Source organism: Meriones unguiculatus, chromosome X, assembly GCF_030254825.1.
Source record: "Meriones unguiculatus strain TT.TT164.6M chromosome X, Bangor_MerUng_6.1, whole genome shotgun sequence".
NCBI classification, from domain to species: Eukaryota; Metazoa; Chordata; class Mammalia; order Rodentia; family Muridae; genus Meriones; species Meriones unguiculatus.
Window position 1 is genome coordinate 25,526,235 of NC_083369.1, and position 20,117 is coordinate 25,546,351.

General features: G+C 41.3%; 2 protein-coding genes and 1 pseudogene across 7 annotated transcripts in view; 1 reads left to right on the forward strand and 2 right to left on the reverse strand.

The window, feature by feature from the left end:
• Window positions 1–1,079: 1,079 nt before the first annotated feature.
• On the reverse strand, window positions 1,080–5,666 carry Pdzd11 (PDZ domain containing 11). 5 transcript variants are annotated; one of them, XR_009588346.1, is made up of 8 exons: window positions 5,527–5,666; window positions 4,483–4,582; window positions 3,969–4,052; window positions 3,701–3,757; window positions 3,084–3,182; window positions 2,798–2,858; window positions 2,402–2,622; window positions 1,080–1,559 (listed from the first exon to the last, which is right to left on the reverse strand). XR_009588346.1 is itself a non-coding variant. In XM_021661638.2 (7 exons), exons 2-7 carry the CDS (start codon window positions 4,567–4,569, stop codon window positions 2,588–2,590), a joined length of 423 nt encoding a protein of 140 aa, XP_021517313.1. In that variant the 5' UTR covers window positions 4,570–4,582; window positions 5,527–5,666; the 3' UTR covers window positions 2,108–2,587. The 5 variants fall into 5 exon arrangements, 4 of the variants coding, with proteins under 4 accessions (XP_021517313.1, XP_021517315.1, XP_021517314.1 ...); XM_021661638.2 differs by lacking the exon at window positions 1,080–1,559 and having other exon boundaries at window positions 2,108–2,622; XM_021661640.2 differs by lacking the exon at window positions 1,080–1,559 and having other exon boundaries at window positions 2,108–2,622; window positions 5,454–5,615.
• An 88-nt stretch (window positions 5,667–5,754) lies between these two features.
• Kif4a (kinesin family member 4A) overlaps window positions 5,755–20,117 on the forward strand; it is a 112,963-nt gene continuing 98,600 nt past the window's right edge. For both annotated transcript variants that reach the window (XM_060374384.1, XM_060374385.1), the window contains exons 1-4: window positions 5,755–6,098; window positions 6,234–6,348; window positions 15,588–15,778; window positions 17,680–17,772. In XM_060374384.1, the coding sequence (XP_060230367.1) occupies window positions 5,979–6,098; window positions 6,234–6,348; window positions 15,588–15,778; window positions 17,680–17,772 (519 nt within the window). In that variant the 5' untranslated portion in view covers window positions 5,755–5,978. The remainder of the gene's footprint in view (window positions 6,099–6,233; window positions 6,349–15,587; window positions 15,779–17,679; window positions 17,773–20,117) is intronic.
• Window positions 6,833–10,115, reverse strand: LOC110564267 (NEDD8-like; annotated as a pseudogene).

Genomic DNA, 20,117 nt, shown 5'->3' on the forward strand with positions numbered 1-20,117 from the left:
AATCCCTGTGAAAAGGTCATTAAGCCCCCAAAAGAGGTCATGACCCACAGGCTGAGAACTGCATTTCTAGAGCAAGCTCTTTACAAGAAACTTCTATGGGTCTCTTCCTAGCTCATCATCATAAATCTCAAAGGTGTTGCACAGGTAACCACAGCTGTGGTGTGCTCATGACTACAATAGCTACGCCATATCCAGAAGATGAAAGATAGCTCTCCTATCTATCCTCTGGCTCTGACTATTACCCCTCCCCCTTCTGGAATGTTCCCTGAACCTCAGATGGGGTGTAAAACTTTTAAATGCTGCAAATATGAATGTTGAAATTAATAAATTATGGTGAGGAAAAAAATCTCAAATGGAGGCTACAGAGAAGTCAATGTCAGTCAAGTCCTTGCTGCATAAACATCAGGACATGAATTTGAATCCCATAGTGTACTTAAAAATGCTGGGTGCCTGTCATGGTGGCACACACCTTTAATGCCAGCACTGGGGTGGCAGAGAGAGGAGGATCCCTGGGGCTTCCTTGCCAGACAGGCTAACCAAATAAAAAAAGATTCATGTTCAGTAAGACACACACTCTCCGAAAACAAAGTGGAAAGTGACTGAAGAAAGATGTCAGCTTTGGACTTTCACCTCTCTTTCTTCTCTCTGTCAAACACACACCCTGTTAGCCACAGCTGGGTGCACTGGTGTATACTTGTAACCTCTAAACTTCAGAGACTGAAGCATGGAGATCGCAAGTCCAAGATCAGCTTTGACTATGGTACCAAGAACCTGTCTCAGGAAAAAAAAAAAAAACCTCAAAAACTTATTAACCATGGAGTCTTGAGTTTAACATTCAGTAGACTCAGCAAATAGTTTTGTGGAAATACCTAAGCTTTTCTTTCTGGGATGGCCACTGGGGGTCAGCAGAGCAAATCAGAAGATACAGTTCCTAGGAAAACTTAAGCTAATTCTATCTCCAGCTCTGCTCAGAAGGTACAGTGCCAATTAACAGTGGAGCTAAGCCTTTAGCAATACCTTTAGTACAGCTGGGGTAGGACTCATGGGAAGAGCCAGTTTTTACATTTCATCCATTTGAAAATTTATTTTCTCTTGCTAATTTAATAAGGTAAATTCAGCCAGGTACAGTGGAGTGGTGCATGCCTTTGATTCCAGCACTCGGGAGGCAGAGGCAGATCACTGTGATTTTGAGGCCAGCCTGGTCTACAAAGTGAGTACAGGACAGCCAAGGCTACACAGGGAAACCCTGTCCTGAAAAACCAAAATAAATACATAATTAGATAAGATAGATTCCTAGGTTGACCCTCAAACCAAAAGAATCACTTTTCCAGAAGGAATTAAGAGACTCAGTTCAGCTCCCCAGGATCCTTGTGTGTGCTTGCGTGCTAGAGGACAACAGACAACTCTGTGAATCGGTTCTCTCCTTCCATCATGTGGGTCCTGGAGCTCAAACTCAGATTGTCAGGCTTGGAAGAAGGCATCCTTTCAGAGCCATCTTGATGGCTCGACGTAGGATTTTAGTTAAGTCAAATTTTGGGCTTTCATTGTAGTAGCACCTCCTTCAGAGAAAAAAAAAACAAACAAAAACCTTTAAATCCTGAATGGGTATTTTAGTATCAGTCAGTAGAGATGGCACAGGTATGATCTGTGCAGGTATCTATGTTCAGTCACTAAATACCTAGGATGACAGAACGTTATTTGGGGGTAGGGTCAGAAAAGGAGGAAGTTGGCAGTTACCACTATTCAAACTACAAGTGGGAAATTAGGAATCAATTTCCCACTGCTCCTTGTGAAAATAAATATATCTATGTTACTTCCTTGGCTTATATTCCAGATCAGAGAATATGGGAAAGAATTTATTAATACCATCCCTCTGCAGCAGAAAGTCTTAACACTCCTGGGGTTAGGAGCAGTTTTACCCAGGGCCCTTGACTCACCCAAGGCATATGTCTTGGTTATTCTATGGCTACTGTTCTTTAACCTCCCAACTATTCTGGCCAGATATAGATAGTTGTAAACAGGTATGATGTTGCTGTTTATTCCAGTGTTTGGTTGTATTTTTTCCCTCAATGGCATTTTATATCCAAACAGTATCACTCCAGCCACATTTATTCAGTATTGTGTTTTTACTTTGGGAGAGATAAGGAGGAAGTGGCAAAAACAGTGTCTCTTTGGAGTCTCCCAAGTGTAAGGGACTCCAAAGTATATGTACAAGGACTAGATGGCATGGTCAGGAAAATCAGATGGAAGGTCCCCAAGAATGTTTTTTTTCTACCGATTTCTACAAATAAAATGATAAGCTGTAGAAGTGACCAATCTATGGTACCTGATCAATGCCAGCTGCTTTCTACCTGGCTTTCCCCACAGGCTAGACATCATCTTTCTCATTTGTGAAACTCACCTAGCAAACTAGGGAATTCCCACTACAATACAGTTTATATATAACACAGCTGGTATGCTGTCTCCCCATCCTCCCTATTCACTAAGCCAGGAAGGTGCTGAGAGTAGAATGTCATGACTGGCTTCTCGGAGGGCTAGCCAGCTTGCCCTGGCAGATTCCACATGGAGAGTTGTGAGCTGCAAGTCTTTAGTGCACAGTCCTCTCTTTTTGGCGATGATAATCTGGGGTAAGAAAGAACACAGCACATTATTTTTAGGCTGAGTTCCCAACTTCCCATTCCCAACTTCTGGGGCTTGCCGTTATCCACATTGAAAAGAATTCTAGTTACCTAAAGCCCTGCCCTGTAAATAAAAATTAAAAAAGAGAGAGAGAGAGAGAGAAAAGAAAGTGTCTTACTGTAGGGAAAGAAGCGCACGCGCATGCTGATTTCTCGTGCTGTCTTCAGGATTTCAACAGCCTGGAAGGAACACAGCAGCTTGTACAAATGAAGGGCTACTACCCGGGACAGAAACATAACACAGCAATGGAATGTATCACTTCAAACATCTAGGTCACTGAAAGCTCCTCTCTTCTGGTACATTTCCCTTGAAGAGACGCTTTCTTCCACGTTAGGCTAATCCTGTCCAACCTGTCCTACCTGAGACGGTTTCATGCAGGACTAAAGCCCACGCGCTATGCTTACTTTGCTGTGCTCAATGTCTTGGAAATCCACATCGTTAACGGCTAGAACCTGGTCCCCTTCTTGAAGGCCTGCTCGATGGGCATCAGAGTCTGGAATCACCTGTTGGAAGGGGAATAATGTACATGAGATGGAGTAATTTCAAGGAAACTGCAGGGGCAATGCAAATGTGTTATTTTCTGCGATACCACAGGGAGATTAACAGCTTGCCAAATCAAATTTGGTTTGGTTCTCTATTAGGTTTTGGTTTTCATACATTCTTTTTTTTTTTTTTTTTTCAAGACAGGGTTTCTCTTTTGTAGCCCTGGCTGTCCTTGAACTCACAACACCCACCTGCCTCTGCCTTTAATCCCAGTGCTGGGATTAAATAGGTGCACTACCACTCTCTGGATTGGCTTTATAGATTCTTATTACCTGATCTTCCTCCTCCTGCCTCTGGAGTTCTCGGATTACTGGCTTGCCCCATTACACTGGGCCCAAATGCAATTTTGAGAAGGAAAGGCTGAGTTTCCATTATGTCCATTCTATGACTCTAGCAGATTATCCGTTTTTCAGCCATTGGGCCATCAGTGCAGTAGCTATCCACACAGCCTACTATATACACACATTCGCACACAGACCTTGGATATGAAGATTCCTAGCTGGGAGGCCTTTCCTCCTCGGATGTTAAATCCCAACTGTAAGACAAGAGCATAGAATGGAAATTCAGTACAGAGCACAAACACAAGAACAGGAACTTCACTGTACTCAGAAGAAAATGAGACACTAAGGAACTGTCATCTCAGCTTTTCTGGTCACCTATCTCCCAACCCACACCCATGCCCCAAGCACGGTCAGCTTCTGGCATAGACAAAATGTAGGCTAGAATAAAAACCTGAAAAGTTTTACCTGAGCACCAGGAGGCTTCTTCAGTGTGACAATTCGTGGTAGAAACTGGGTCAACTCATTGTTGTAGTCTGGGTGGTACACTCTCTGCAAGACACGGCAATCTCATTCCCAGTCTTAGATGTTACACCTACCTTCTTTTAGAACATTAGTAAATCAAAAGTCAGGGAGTGGTAAAGCCACAGACTCAGTTTACATAGAACAGATCATACAGTCTAAATGAGTTTAGTCTCCAGACATGCTAGTGGCCCCAGAGATTCCTATTCCTTTTGCTTTCTTTCTTTCTTTCTTTTTTTTAATTGACAGGATAGAAACTAAAGTTCTGAATTTTCAGAATTCACTGGTATGAAAGGCTCTGGCAGGGTGATTTTACAAGAAGCTTGCGATGGGTCACTATTGCTCAGAATTCACCTAAGATTAGCTCTTCATTGAGTTTCATAACTCTGCTACTTTATCTTTCACAGATCTCATGCTTGGGAGGTGGTATGTCTTATTCAGGAATGCAGAGGGTTCCCACCTCATGAGGAGGAATCCATGCTGGAGGATTCTCATAGGCAGGCAGGAACACCACTGGGTAGTCATCATAAGGAATCCGGCTGTCCATTTCAGGCAAAGCCCTGAAAAGGATGAACCAAAGCAAACAAAAATCATTTTCAAAAGGACCAAGCACTCTAAGTTTCAGAAAGCATCCCATCCTAAGCCCACATTTAGGTGTTAAGAATGGAGGGGGAGCAGGGCAGTGGCACACATCTGTAATCCCCGCCCTCCAGGAGGCAGAGGCAGATGCATCTCTGGGAGTTCAAGGCCAGCCTAGCCTACAAAGCCAGAACAACCAAGGCTATATAGAGAAATCCTGTCTTGAAAAACAGCAACAATAACAACAACAACAACAAAATTGAAAGGGGAAAAAGAGGTGAGGCAAAAACAAAACAAAACACCAAAACTCATCAATTAAAAAACAAATTTACACCCTGGCGTGGTGGTGCACGCCTTTAATCCCAGTACTCAGGGAGGCACAGGCAGGTGGATCACTGTGAGTTAGAGACCAGCCAAGACTACACAGAGAAACCATGTCTGGGGTGGGGAGGAACACCTGATTGCTGTCTCGGTGGTGCACACCTATAATCCCAGCACCCGGGAGACAGAGGCTGAGTTCGAGGACAGCCTACTCTACAAAGTAAGTCCAGGACAGCCAAGAATACACTGAGAAATCCTGTCTGAAAAATTCAACCAATCAAACAAACCCAAACTATCTACAAGCCTAGTGTCTTGTTAAGCACTCTAATGGTATGTTCTCATTTCTCACAATTCTACAAAAATAGGTATCACTGCCTTAAATCTGGAGAGGAGGAAATTACAATCGCACTTACAAAGATAAACTTTAAAACACCAAAAGGAGTGCCAACTCTATCTCATAGGGCTTGGGGACAGGAACCATACAACAGTCTCTAAAAGTGGCGTCCACGGATGGACTCCGTCATCACGGACTACCTTCCGGATCCAGGTCCTGCAATGCGCCTGAATTCCGCGCTCACGACCACCACACTCAGCACTACCTTACCGGCAAACAGGCCTCCTTCAGCGGCGGCTCGGCTCCCAGCCAATTCGGCTTCAGAACCGGAAGCGGATGCTTGCTAACGAGGAGCACGGGCGGTGGCACGGGCGGAGCTTGCGCTCAGCGAGCCTATTCTCAACACTTCCCAGGCGTCGCCCTGTGCGTGCTTACGTAAGCGATTCGCTCACAGGCTTTGCACGCTCCGATTGGCTAGCGCCTCTGGGATCAATTTAAAAGTTGGCAGCTAACGCGCCGGTTAGAACAGGGCGCAAAGGGACGTCTAGTTTGGTGAGTTAGAAGGCACCGTGGTCGCTCAGCTTCTGCCTTTCTGGCACTTTAGGGCTTTGGCTCAAGGTCTTCTACTGCCCGAAAAGGACCTTTTGTCTCCTGCCAGCCTCCGGAGGCTCCCGGGGAGCCAGCTTCACTCCTCACGGACACGTGCTGAATGAGATAGTACCATGAAAGGAGAGGAGAAGGGAATTCCTGTAAGAGTGGCACTGCGTTGTCGGCCCCTGGTCTCAAAGGAGATTAGTGAGGGCTGCCAGACATGCCTTTCCTTCGTGCCTGGAGAGCCTCAGGTGGGTAATCGTGGCTCTCTCCATGTTAGGGCTGAAAGGAGCGAGGGGCATGGTCTGTTTCTTTTGGTTTTGTTTGTTTGTTTGTTTTTCTTTTTTTTCCCCTCCCCTTATGCCTTGCCTTCTTGACTTTTGCAGGTGGTGGTTGGTACTGATAAATCATTTACCTACGATTTTGTGTTTGACCCCTCTACTGAACAAGAAGAGGTCTTTAATACAGCAGTAGCTCCACTCATAAAAGACATTTTTAAAGGTGAGGTTGTTTGATTCACTGGGCATTTTTTGAGCATATATTATGTGTGGGTCATTTAGGCACTACAAATACAGGAATGGATGAAACACTCTTGCTTAAAAAAAAAAAAGCCCACAGCCTAGTAATATTTGTGAAAGTCTTTATACCCTTGAAGCTAATTTCAGACTGTCCTGTTTATCTTTATCGGTTTTTTGTTTGTTTGTTTGTTTTGTTTTGTTTTGTTTTGTTTTTTTGCCAGGAAATATTTTATTGACAACCAAGGGCACAGCCACAAGAGAGGGAAGCACACAGGACTGCAAACTAAAACCCAGCAGCCAGCAAGGGCCATTTGAGCCAGGAACACTGCGCCCTGGGAACTGAGCATCCGAGGGAGGGGTCAGTAGTTCTAGTATCCCAGAGAGAGAGAGAGAGAGAGAGAGAGAGAGGATATGTGATGCTTCATTATGAGCTACAGGGAGAGGAGGTAAAATGGAACCTAGGTTCATCATTGCCCAAGACCACCTCCTCCTCTAAGAGCCAATGCCAGGTGGAGGACGGAACCCCCTAGAATCTTGTAATTAGCTGCCTCTCATCATTCATTTGTTTGCCATTGTAGATGAGCTGCTGCTGTTGTGGGGGAATTCCCTCTTTTTCTTGTATATGTTCCTTAATTCGCTTTACCTTGTCTGTGGGTTCAGTGTCAATGTCAATCTCCTTTCCAGTCAGCGTCTTCACTTTAATTAGTTGCAGGCAGCTAGAGTGCTGATTCTCCTGCTGTGGTCGCCGCTGCCACTTCCCAGCACTCCACCATTTTTTTAATTCTTAATTTTATTTTTTTCATAATTTATTCATTATATATCCCGAATGAAGCCCCTTCCCTCAACACCCTCCAGCCCCACCTTCCCTTTCTCTTCCCCCCATTCCCTTCCCCTAGTTCACTGAAAGGGGGAGTTCTCCACTATTGCCATCTGCCTGTAGTTTGTCAAGTCTCATCAGGACTTCCTGCATCCTTTCCTCTGCGGCCTGGCAAGGCCGTATCACCAGGAGTGAGTGATCAAAGAGCAGGCAACTGAGTTCATGATAGAGGCAGCCCCTGCTCCCCTCACTCAGAGATCCACATAGAGTCTGAGCTGCCAATCTGCCTCATCCAAGCAAGGGGTCTAGGTCTTCTCCCTGCATGGTCCTCCATTGGTGCATTAGTCTCTGTGGGACCCCCTGGGCTCAGATTCTTTAGCTTTGTTGGTCCCTTTGTGGGGCTTCTGTCCCCTCCATGTCTCTATCCCCACAGCTGTCTTCCATAAGACTTCCTGCGCTCTGCCTAAAGTTCGGCTGTGAATCCCAGCATCTGCTTTGATCCCCTGTTGGTTGGAGCCTTTGAGAGGACCCTCTATAGTAGGCTCCCGTCCTGTTTCCTGTCTTCCACTGCTTCTGTTGTCTATCCTGTTGGCCATTCTGAATGAGATTTAAGCATCCTCCCTAGGAACCTTCTTAGTGTTCAGCTTTTTTAGGTCTGTAGATGGCTATCTTATATTACACAGCTAATACCTGCGTGGTTATACACATGCAACACTATAGCCACCTCCAGTATCTGTTTACACATTTTTTTTTCTTTGACGGAGAAGTCACAGAATCAGAGAGTAGCCCACTTGATGGTTGCTTCTGCATGCATATGGTGCACATAAACACACACAGGTACGTACTCACAGATAAACTCATCACAAATTGTTCAAGGAAAAAAAAATGAGTTCTTTATGCTATTCTTCCTGAACTAAAGTATTTTCACTGTAAATAAATAAATAAATAAAAACCAAATAAACAAACAAAAGACCTCAAGTCTGGCAGCACTCAGGGAGGCATAGATAGGTGGATCTCTGAGTTAGAGGCCAGTGTGGTCTATAAAGTGAGTTCCAGGACAGCCAGGACTAAAAAGAGAAACCCTGTCTCAGTAAAACAAACAAAAACCTAAAAAAAAAATGATGTCATGTTTCAGGGTACATTGACTGTCTTTGTTTATGTGTAAAGTATATACACATGTGTGTCCAGATGTCCTTGCCCATGCATGTCTAGTGTTTTCCTCTGTTGCTTTCCATCTTGTTTTTTGAGACAGGATCTCTCTCTTTCTTACTGAACCATTTCAGCTAGACTGACTAGCTGGCAAGTCCCCAGGATCTACCTGTGTTTGCCCTCTCGGTGCTTGAGTTACACATATATACGCTGTCATGCCCAGTTTCTATGTGGATACCAGAGATCTGAACTCAGGTTCTCATGCTTGCACAGCAAACAATTTACCCACTGGGCCAGCTCCCCAGACCCAACCTTTATTTATATTTATTTTGTGTGAATTGTGTGAACTAACTTGTCACATTGAACATGTGAAGATCAGAGAACAACTTGCAGGAGTCAGTTCTTCCACTATATGGGTTCTGGGGGCCAAATGCAGGTTGCCAGGCTTGGCCATAAGTACTGTTACCCACTAGGCCAACTTGTCAGTCCCTTTTTTTTTTTTCTTTTTATGAGAGGGGGTCTCATAGTTGAAGTTGTTCCTGGAATTCACTAAATAACTAAGAGTGACTTTGAAGTTGGGGGTCTTCCTGTAACCTCCCCAGCGTCAGGATTTCAGATGTGCAACATCACCCTTGGTTTGGTTACTGCTGTACTGGGATACGAACCCAGCGCTTTGTGCCTGTTAGACAAATAGTCTACGAAGTGTGCTATAGTCCCAGACTAAATACCTTGTTTTAAAATTTGTAAACACCGTAGTTACAGAAATGTTGCAAGAACAGCATAAAGAAGCCATTTTTTTTCCTGGAATAATTGGTAATAAGTTGTTGACCTTATACTTTACCATACAGCTCCTATAAGAGTCATCATAACAAGGCATAGCCATCATAGTCACAGAGGTTGCATTGTCGTGTTACTACCATATAATCCTCAGACCTATTCTAATGTTGTCAGTCGTTTCAGTAATACCCTTTATAGCAAAGGATTTAGTTAAAAAATCATGTTAAAATTAGCTCTTTAGGATTAAAGAAGACCAAATACAAAGCAGTTCTTGAACCTTTGTTTTTCTGTGGGTTTTTTTTTTTTTATTTTTTAAGCTTTCTTTGTCTTGAAGATTACAGAGCACTTGTTTCTATGTTTCTGTTTGCTTTCATCTGATGTTATGATAAAATTTGAGCTGTTATGTTTTCTAGTGGAAACACCATGGTCATGCTTCTGTATTCTCATTGATTCTTGTGAGGAAGTATATTGTTTTGATTTGTCCTATTACTGTTGATGTTCATTTTGATAATCTGACTAAGGTCTAATTCTACCGATCTCCTCACTGTGAAGTTTATTTTTTCTTGCTTTTTTGTATATTTAAAAAAAACATTATATAGTTGTCTAATCTCTTATAATCACTTTTCTCTTTGACATGATTTTCATTCTCATCTAATTAACTATTCCCCCCCTCCACTCTCTACCTCATCCTAGTTCTAATAATTAAATTGTTCACCCTTTCTTTTCCTCCTCTATCTCCTAACATGTCTCACCCCCTTTCCCCTTCAGTACCTGGCCTCTTTTTAACTGTTATTGTTATACACACACACTCACTCACTCACTCTCACACACATACTTTAATGCATAATATATAAATAGTATGTATTTGATTTCAGGGCTGACCACTTGGTATGGATAACCAATTAAGGACATACCTGGGGACGACTTATTAGATCCCTCTCAGTAGTCATTAATTGTCTGTAGTTCTCTGTGTGAGAGTGGGCCCATGTGAAGTTTCTCCTTTCCATGTCTGTTGGTTTCTTCTTGGAGTCTTGTTTAGACAGCCATACTACTGAGGTATTGTGGGTGAAACCTTCCTGCCATTTCTGGTGACACAGCAGATTTCTCGATCCTCTGGCTCTTAACAATCTTTCTGCCCCCTTGTCTTCTATGTTCCCTGAGCCTAAGGCGCAGAAGTTGTGTTGTATATGTATCCATTGTGGGTGAGCACACTGTTATCAGGTATTCTCTGCATTTTGGGCCAGGTAATAGTTTTCTGTAATGGTCTCCATCTGTTCCAAAGAGAAGCTTCTTTGAAGAGTGAGAGCTACTCTTATCTGTGGGTAGAAGGATAAGTATTTAGAATGCAGTTAGGAACTATACTGGTATAGTAAAGCAGCTGTAGCAGGTTCTCCTCTAAGATCCGTGACCTCACAATCCCCAGTAGTTGGCTAGGCTTCTAATATCAGACATGATTTCCTTCCTATTGAGGGGACCTGAGTCCAGTTAGAAAGCAGTTGGTTACCACCAAAATATGAGTGTCATTATTGCACATATAGGGATATCTTGCTATGCTGGTCGTTTTTGTGGTTCATAGGCTTCACGGCTGAGTGGGACTATTGGTCACTTTCCTCCTTTGGCAATTTGCATAGTACCTCCAGGTACTGGGAAAGCTACTTCTTAGGGAAAAGGTTTTCAGGTCAGATCCATCTCAGATCCTCCAAGTGCATTGTCCAAAGTACATGGATGCCTTCAACATTAGGCACTTAACCTTCAGCGTCTGTAATATAATAGTAATAGTCTGTACTGTTTTGGTAATCTCTTGTCTTCCCGACCAACAACTTGAAAGGGCATTTCTAAGAAGTACGGTTTTTGTTAGATAATCTATGGCTGTTGAAGAGAACATTGTCAATCCAAGTGGCATAAGTTCATTTAAACTATATATGTGCGTATATTATACACACACATATACGCTTATATATGTTATATGTAATTCTAGGTAAAGCTTAAACAGAGTATCATTCACAGTTGGCACTCTGCCATAGGGCAGGTTTTTGTTTAGGCCAGGCATTGGTTGAACATTCATTTCTTCAATCTCTACTCTATCTGCTCTGTCTTTATCCCTGTACCTTTTAGCCATATAGCACAAACATACTATGAGGCACAGATCCAAAGAAGATAATTAACAAGGAGGATCCAAGGGAGGATGCATAAATCTCACTCAGAAGGGGAGATAGAGTAGACAGAGGTAGTGGCTGAAAAAAGGGGACAAGGTAGGAGAGTGGGTACAGAGGGTTATGAGGGTGAAGATCAGACCTGGGGAGAGTGAGGGCGAGAGGACCGAAGGCCTATAGAGAAAAGAGAAACTGATGGTGGGGTTATCTCTGTGACAAACTGGAGACCTAAGTCAGGGTAGGCTTCTGGGAGGATTTGAGGGGGACTTAAGCAGAGACTCCTAGTAGTAGAGACCATAGAGCCTGAAAAGGATGCCTTCTAACTAGACTAGTCTTCTAGTAAAAGGTGAGGAACATTAACCCATCCCCAAGAGCTCTAAATTCTTTTGCCTCATTCTGAATCCTGAGCTTATAGGCCTGACCCACCATGCCCAGCTACCATCCCTGTTTTATTTATTTTATTTTTTATTTTGGTTTTCTGAGACAAGGTTTCTCTGTAGCCTTGGTTGTCCTGATCTCACTTTGTAGACCAGGCTGCCCTTGAACTTGCAGAGATCTGCCTGCCTTTGCCTCCCAAGCGCTGGAATTAAAGGTGTGCAGCACCAAGGCTGGGTCATCCCCATTTTCCTTTTTCTTTTTTTGTTTTTTGTTTTTTTATTACTTTATATGCATTGATGTTTTGCCCACATGTATATCTGTGTGAGGGTGTCTGATTTTGGAGTTATAGACAATTGTGAGCTGCTATGTGAGCACTAGGATTTGAACCCAGGTCCTTTGGAAGCAGTCAGTGCTCTTAACCACTGAGCCATCTTTCCAGCCCCTCCATCCCCATTTTCTTTAGCCATTTCTGAAATATATTTTTAGACTCTTGAGTATCTGGCAAGTTCTCTCAAATATACCTCTACAGCTTAGTAAAGGTGCTCATAGTTGTAGTTTTATATTCTTTTTATTTGTCTATTTTTTTTTTAGTTATTTTTCATTGTGTTGTCTGTCTGTTTGACTGCCTGCCTATCTACCCGCCTGCCTGCTTGCCTGCATTAGTATGTGTATATGAGTCCAGGTGCTCACAGAGGCTAGAGGTATCAGATACATCTGGAGTTGGTTGTAAGCCACCTGAAGTGGGTGCTTAGGAGTTGGACTCAGTTGTCTGGAAAAGCCATACATGGTCTTAACCACTGAGCCATCCCTCCAGCCTTTTTTATTCTTAACTTGGGGAATATGAGAATTAAACCATCTTATTTGAAGATAATGGGAAGTATAAAGTGATTCCAATATACATGTGTTTGTTTAACACCATCCTTAGTTGCAAGAACAAATCTGCTCAATGATACCCTCTTATACTCTGACTTCCTGGTACCAGAATCCCGAGTGTTTTAGATATAGTACAAAAACCTGTTTTCCCAGGGTGTTACAGCTTATACCTATCTGTGGTATTATAGAGAGTTTTAAAATGTTATTTTCTTGCCCCATAGTTATATCAGATTATAACATCAATATATTATAACATTTCAATTTACAGGTTAAAAGTTTCATTTAGCCAGGTATGGTGGTGCACTCCTGTAGTGCCAGCACTCTAGGGGGCAGAAGCAGGCAGATTTCTGTGAGTTTGAGGCCAGACTGATTTATAAAGTGAGTCCAGGACAGCCAAGGCTACACAGAGAAACCCTGTCTTGAATCCCCCCCACAAAAAAAGGGGGAGGGAAGAGTTTCATTTAGAGCAGGAAGGTCTCTTTTCTCTTCTGACAGGGTCTGGCTTGCCTGGAACTGCTTGCTGTATAGACCAGGCTAGCTTAAAACCTACAGAAATCTGCATTCTTTTGCCCCCCCAAGTGCTGAGATTCAAGGTATTGAACTACCACACCAATAAGTTCTTTTTAAAACTTCAGGGTCATCACTTAAATTAGCATGTTGTTTTTTTTTCAAATTTTAAAGATTAAAAAAAAATTATTTTTAGGTTTTAAAGGTTTTTTGTTTTTTGAGACATCTCTCCAGCACCAAGAGTTTTTGTTTGTTTGTTTGTTTGTTTGCTTGTTTTTCAAGACAGGGTTTCTCTGTGTAGCCTTGGCTGTCCTGGACTCGCTCTGTACACTAAGTTGCCCTCAAACTCACAGAGATCCGCCTGCCTCCATCTCCCTGGGATTACAGGTTTGTGCTACCACACTGGGCAAGATTCTTCTTTTCAGGCTCCCAAATAAATAGTAAATAATAGATGACAGCTTTGAAAAACTACAATGATTGTTTTAACGGTTGCCTTTATACTGTAATTCTCTCATAAAGGATGGTTCTTTGAGGTATTTATTACATGTTGAAGTAAATTTGAATTTATAATTTCTTTAGCTCCTACTTTATAGTCCATTAGTGAGTTATCATAATTTAAGATGTAAATAACCCATCTATTATCTAATTGTTTCTTGTAAAAGATATTGCTACAGTTATAGCTAAGATTACCTGTTGTTAGTTCCAGTCAATACTCAAAACTTATAGGATAAAAGAAAAATGCACAAGTAGGAATTGTATTCTCTGGCAAGAAAAAATATGAAAATGGATGTAGAAAATAATACTTTATCTTGAACTAAGCTCATATATATATGTCTATGTATGTATGTATCTTGCCTGTCTTTCTGCAAACATTACAGATTATATAGGCAACAATAAAAAACATTGCCACTATTCCACGGTGCATCTAATTTAATAATTTATAAAATATAAAAAGAAAAAGCCAATTGTTTGCCATCTCATTAGTTACAGATAAGTATCACAATATGAGTTGATATCCTTTTGATTTTTTTTCCTCCGTATTTTTAGTTACGCTTAAATTACTTTTAACCTGCTTGTTTTCAGTTAATTATATTATGGACTTTTTACAAAATTTTTGCCCTGTTTTAGAGACAGAGTATGCCTATGTAACTCAATCTGGTCTTGAATTTTTTTGTTTTGTTTTGTTTTGGACAGAGTCTGAGTGTTTTACCCTGCTGTCCTGGAACTCACTAACACTCTGTAGGCTTGCCTGGCCTCAAATTCACAGAAATCCTCCTACCTCTCCCTCCAGAGTGCTGGGATTAAAGATGTGTTTCTACCATATCCAGCTTAGTCTTGAACTCGTGAAAGTTCTGGCATTGGCAAGAAAGCTCTACCAGCCCTCATTATGGGCATCTATGAATGGATTATTCTTTACTAGAACTCCATAAGAGCAATATATGTCACATTGAGTCATACTTAAATGCTGTGTTTGTGAGGAGCATGACAATATGGTCTATGTATCTTCAGATAGTTCAGATAAGGACTTTTCATCAGTTGTAAAAACAATGTTCCTGCTTTTCAAAATCTCTTCCCATCCTAACTCCTTTCTTTTTCCTTTGTTTTTTTTGAGACAGGGTTTCTCTGTGTAACCTTGGCTGTCTTTGTAGACCAGGCTGGCCTTGAAATCACAGCAGTCTGCCTGCCTCTGCCTCCCTGAGTGCACACTTCTTATTTTATATCTTTAGCTGTTTTGCCTTCATGTAGTCTGTGTACTATGCTCACAGAAGCTAGAAGAAGGCACGAGATGCCCTGAAATTGGAGTTACAGATGGCTGTGAGCTGCCACGTGGCTGCTGGGAATCAAACCTGGATGCTGTGGAAGAGCAGACAGTGTTCTGACCAGTGAGCTGTCTCTCCAGCCCCAATCCCAACTCTTAATTCTTTTGTCTCTTCTACCTGAATTCTGGGATGTAGGTATGTGCTTTCATATCTGGCAAAACTTTTATAAAAAAAAAAAAATACATACCAGAATCATTTTTCCCCCACTGTGGCTGCTAAGACATTTTTGTTTTTGTCTTTCAAGATAGAGTTTCTCTGTGTAGTCCTGGCTGTCTTGTAACTCACTCTGTAGACCATACTGGCCTCCCACTCAGAGATCCGCCTGCCTCTGACTTCTGAGTGTTGGGATTAAAAGTTCCACCACTGCCTGGCTAAGACTTATATTTACTTTCTATAATTTAGAATTATTCCACACAGAGAAGTATAAATCTTCAAGTATAAATCTTTGAAAAGGCTTTTTACCATGATATAGCTACCTTTATTATCGTACTTAACATCTCTATTTGACTTCCTAGCCCTTAGGGCTTTCAAAAGGTGGCACAGTCAGAGGTCTGTGTTTTTCTTTGCTTTTCTTGAGGAATGCAAAAATCATGGAACACACAAAACTTTTCTTGTATCTACTATTAAAAGATTCTGTCTTAAGAAAGTAACCTCAATTTTGTTACAAGTAATGGCTGAAAGAATTGTGCTATGTTAACTGGATGAACTGTTTTGAGTACCACTGTCCAAATGGCTTCTATCTTGCCAGGATATAATGCAACTGTCCTGGCCTATGGGCAGACCGGATCTGGAAAAACTTATTCAATGGGAGGTGCATACAGTGCTGAGCAAGAACATGAATCAACTATTGGGGTCATTCCCAGGGTAATACAACTTCTCTTCAAAGAAATTAATAAAAAGAATGACTTCACATTTAGTCTGAAAGTGTCTTACTTGGAGGTAAGTGATTTCTCTCCAGTTATTCTGAATGCAAGATTATCTTTGAATAGGAAAATACATCCAAATGAGATTTTTCCTGGCATGACTCAAATTAGTGAATTGAATTTTTAGTAAATTGCATTTTAATAAGTTGATAACAAAAACTTACTTGCTCAGTTGGATCTGGATTCTATCCAGTTCTTTTCTTAATTAGAATTATCTACTTAATCTGATTGTTAGAAGAATTGGCACTGCCATGAAAAAATATGATAGGAATTCTTTCATTTTAGTTGGGCCTGTATCACTGATTCCCTGTGGAGTCAGTAGAAAAGTGCTCCATTTCCCTTTACTGCTAAGACTTGAATTATAATACTGCTACTGCTGCTTCATGAAGAATTTTATGCTGTGCAAGTGGTGATAAAATATGTATTTACTCAGCAGTTACTTACTGAGCATCTACTATGTGCCAGAACCTTATCTGGGTACTTAGATAGATCATGTGTTTGGGAGATATCAGTGGACTAACATATTTTAAACACCCTGTCCTGATAGAAACTTGCATTCTAGTGTACATCAGTATAAAATTGACGCATATTTAGAGAATTTGGCTTCTGAGAAGCTAGCTATTAGTTCTACTATAGTGAAATAGATAAGGAACAATAATTAAACTTATAAAATGTATGCATGTAATTATAAATTGTATGTAAATAGTTCATCCTGATGTTGCAATGTAAGTTAAAAGATAAATTTAGAAGGGGAGTTAAAATGATGACATGATCCTTTATTTTTTTTAAAGATATGTTTTATGTTAAATTCTGTGTTTGTATGTATGTGGGTATGCGCACGTGAGTCTGATTCCTGAGGAATCCAGAGGCATAAGATCCCTTAGAGCTGGGGTTAAGGCAGTTGTGAGCTGCCTGACATAGGTGCTGGGAACCAAACTTGGGTCCCCTATGACAACTGTGCACTCTTAACCACTGAACCATCTTTCCAACCCCAGCCTGATTAGCCTTCTTGAGTACTGATCCATACAGCCTTGGTCAAGGTAATTGAATATACAAATGATTTGAGAAACCAGCGTGTTAAATATTGGCATCAGCAATAACAGTAAATAAGTGTAGTGCTTATCCTGTATGAAACATTCTCTTAATTACTTAAAGTTTTACTCTTCTATTGAGGTATTAGTTATAGCCCTTCTTTTTCCTTGCTCCCAACTTTTCACCCTCCCTTCCCATAAGCAGCAGCTACTCACATTTTAACTGGTTAAATTGGTGAAAGTGATGCTGTTAGGGTATCATCAAGGAACGGAATTTGGGAACTACTGAGATGTTTCAGTTAAGAATGCATGCTGTTTTGGGCAAGTACCCAGGTTCGGTTCCCCCAGCTCAAGGGGATCAGATGCTCCTGGCCTCCACAGGCACCTGCATTCATGTGCACATACCCACATATATGCAGACATATACATATTAAAAAAATAATGCAAATAAATCTCCTTTAAAAACTAGAACTCTCCTTTTCCTCTCCCACTCCTCGCTCCCCCTCTCTCTTCTCTGCCTCTCCTTCTCTTCCCTCTCCCTCCCCCTTTCCTTCTCCTTCTCTTCTTCTCCCTTCCTCTCCTCTCCTCTCCCTTTTCCTCCCTTTCACCTCTTCTCTCAATTCACCTGTCCTCTCCTTTGTTTTCCCTTTACCTCTTTTGTTTGCAGTGCTGAGGATCAACCTCAAGGCCTTGTGAATGATAAAACAAGGCAAGAGCTCTACCACAGAGCTGTACTCATGCCTATTATATTCTATAAAATTTCTGGAAGTGGTACAAATATGCAAATATATTATATATATAATTTTTAAAATTACTTATAATCTTACAACCCACACAGAGATGACCACTATTAACACATTTTGCCACTTTTTTCCAACAATATCAGATATATAATGAAGAAGTTTTGGATCTTCTATGTCTGTCTCGTGAGAAAGCTTCTCAAATAAATATCCGGGAGGATCCTAAGGAAGGCATAAAGGTGTGTTTTTTTCTTTTTCTTTTTTTTTTTTTTTTTTTGTATTGATGTTATTACAAATATGGGTAACTACTAATGGTCATGTACCTTTTTTTTGCCACTGTGGAATTGAATGATTGCTAATATCTGAGTCTTTCAGGTTTGCTTTGGCCTTAATTTCTCTAGTTAATTTACAATTATTAGGTGAAGGGTCTCATGGAAGAAAATTCAGCTTTATCACTTTCTTGTTACTTATTGAAGGATGTAGCAACAATTAAACATAATTGTGTACAGGATTCTGAGACTCTCTAGTATGGTAGCCACTTGCTACAAGAAGGCGTTTAAATTGCAATTAATTAAAATTGAACAAGCAATTCCTGAGGCACAGTACCATATAGCAAGCGCTTCTGCCTACTTTGTTGTCTAGCACAGATATATGAGTTAGCCATGATTTTAGAAAATTCTACCAGACATCACCAACAGACACAATACTGGGCTCAGAAATTATATAAAATAGAAAATTAAATATAACTATTTAAACTGTCTAACCCCATAGGGAGATTATCAGTCATCTGAGAGCTTTAGTCACATGGTCTAGTAGTACAGATTTGGGGAAACGTGAGCAATCATAGCATATCTTCTCCTTCCCCTCTTTCTCTTCTCAAAGGACAGAGAGTGACTATTTGGGGTGCAGGCAAAGAGTATATATATGCCTATTCCTCGGAGACTTTTTTTTTTCCTTCAGGAGCCTTAAGCTGTTATCCAGCTGTTAAAACTAGACTTGAACTATTAGGGATTGTAAGCCTTAAGTATACAGGAAGATAATTAGGACAGTGAAGGTAAGACACTTGGGCAAGCTGGACATGGTGGTGCATGCCTATAATCCCAGCACTCAAGGAGTCGGAGGCCACCCTGCTCCACAAAGGGAGTCTAGGACAGCCAAGGCTACACAGAGAAACCGTGTCTCGGAAAGAGGAAGAAGACGAAACAAAATATATGCTATCACCAAGAGGAGTGTGGATGCTGAACTGCCTCTTGACCATGTTTTAAGATCTTTTCTGTGCCCTACATGAAGGCAGGAATTAAATCTCAGGCATTGATTGAGGCAAGATGGTGTGTTTCAAAAAAGTATATTCTTGACACAAACTGGGGTAAGAACAAATTATGGGTTTTTTTTTATGGTTTTTCTGTGTGTAGCTTTGGCTAACCTCGAAGTCATTCTATAGACCAGGCCAGCATTAAACTCACAGAGATCCGCCTGCTTCTGTGCTGGGATTAAAGGCATGCACCACCACCCCTTGACAAGAACATGTTTTTAAACATTTTTAAAATAGCATTTAAGAAACAAACAACAGGTCTGTTGACATGGTTCAGCAGCTGAAAATTCAGCTTGATAACTACATTTGATCCCCGTATACCACAAGATGGAAGTAGAGAACTGACTCCTGCTAGTTGTCCTCTGACCTCTACACAAGTATTTTGGCAGACGTATTGCTGTAACAGCTGTGCGTGTGTACACGTACACTCACACAATAAGTGAACTGTAAAAAAGAAAGACTTTATAGTAAGGAGTAACTATAGCAGGAAATTAAAATAAGCCTAGCCCTGTCTGTCTGTGTAAAAGACTTGGGCTGGGAAGTAAAAGGAGATGTGTTAGGAAAAGATTATGAAGCCAGCCTAAGCAGCTTAGTTTCTCCCTACCCTCAGGCCCCACCAACAGTATAATTATGTAAGACTTGCGAAGGAAACGTTGCCCTGGATACCTATACTGGGTTTTTAATCTTACCTGTGTATCTCTCCAACTTGGTTCTCCTGGAACTTCAGAGAGGATTTTTTTTTTTTGTACTCTCATCAGAGGGATCTTTGTGACCTCACCATCTAGTATAGGTATTAGTGGAGTGGTTCACTGGCATTTTAGGAAGGCAGACTGGAAATGAATTGAAAGGAAGAAAGTCTAAGCTGATGAAGTTGCCGTTAGGGAAATCACTGCCTTGTTTTTTCCACACAAGGTAATATTGGTGTGGATGTGGTCTAAGAAAAAGAGGAAGTAAGCAACTCCCAAGAATATCTGAGTTAGTGATACATGGGCTATGGAGGAGTGGGAGGGGGAACTGACAGTGATTTGAAGTTGGGTGACCATGAGGATAGAGCTGTTGATATAAATGGAGCAATAGTAAGGGGAGTTGATATTGACAGAAGCAAGATGAATTTGGTTTGTCATGTACTGATTCCAAAGGATAAGTAGTCAGCAGCTAGAAATAGAGGAAGAGAAATTACAGTCACAGATACAGATCTGCGGATACAATCATAGCATATTCAGGCTAACAGGACCCTCATGAAAACTCTAGTCCTTTCTCCTTCACCCCAAA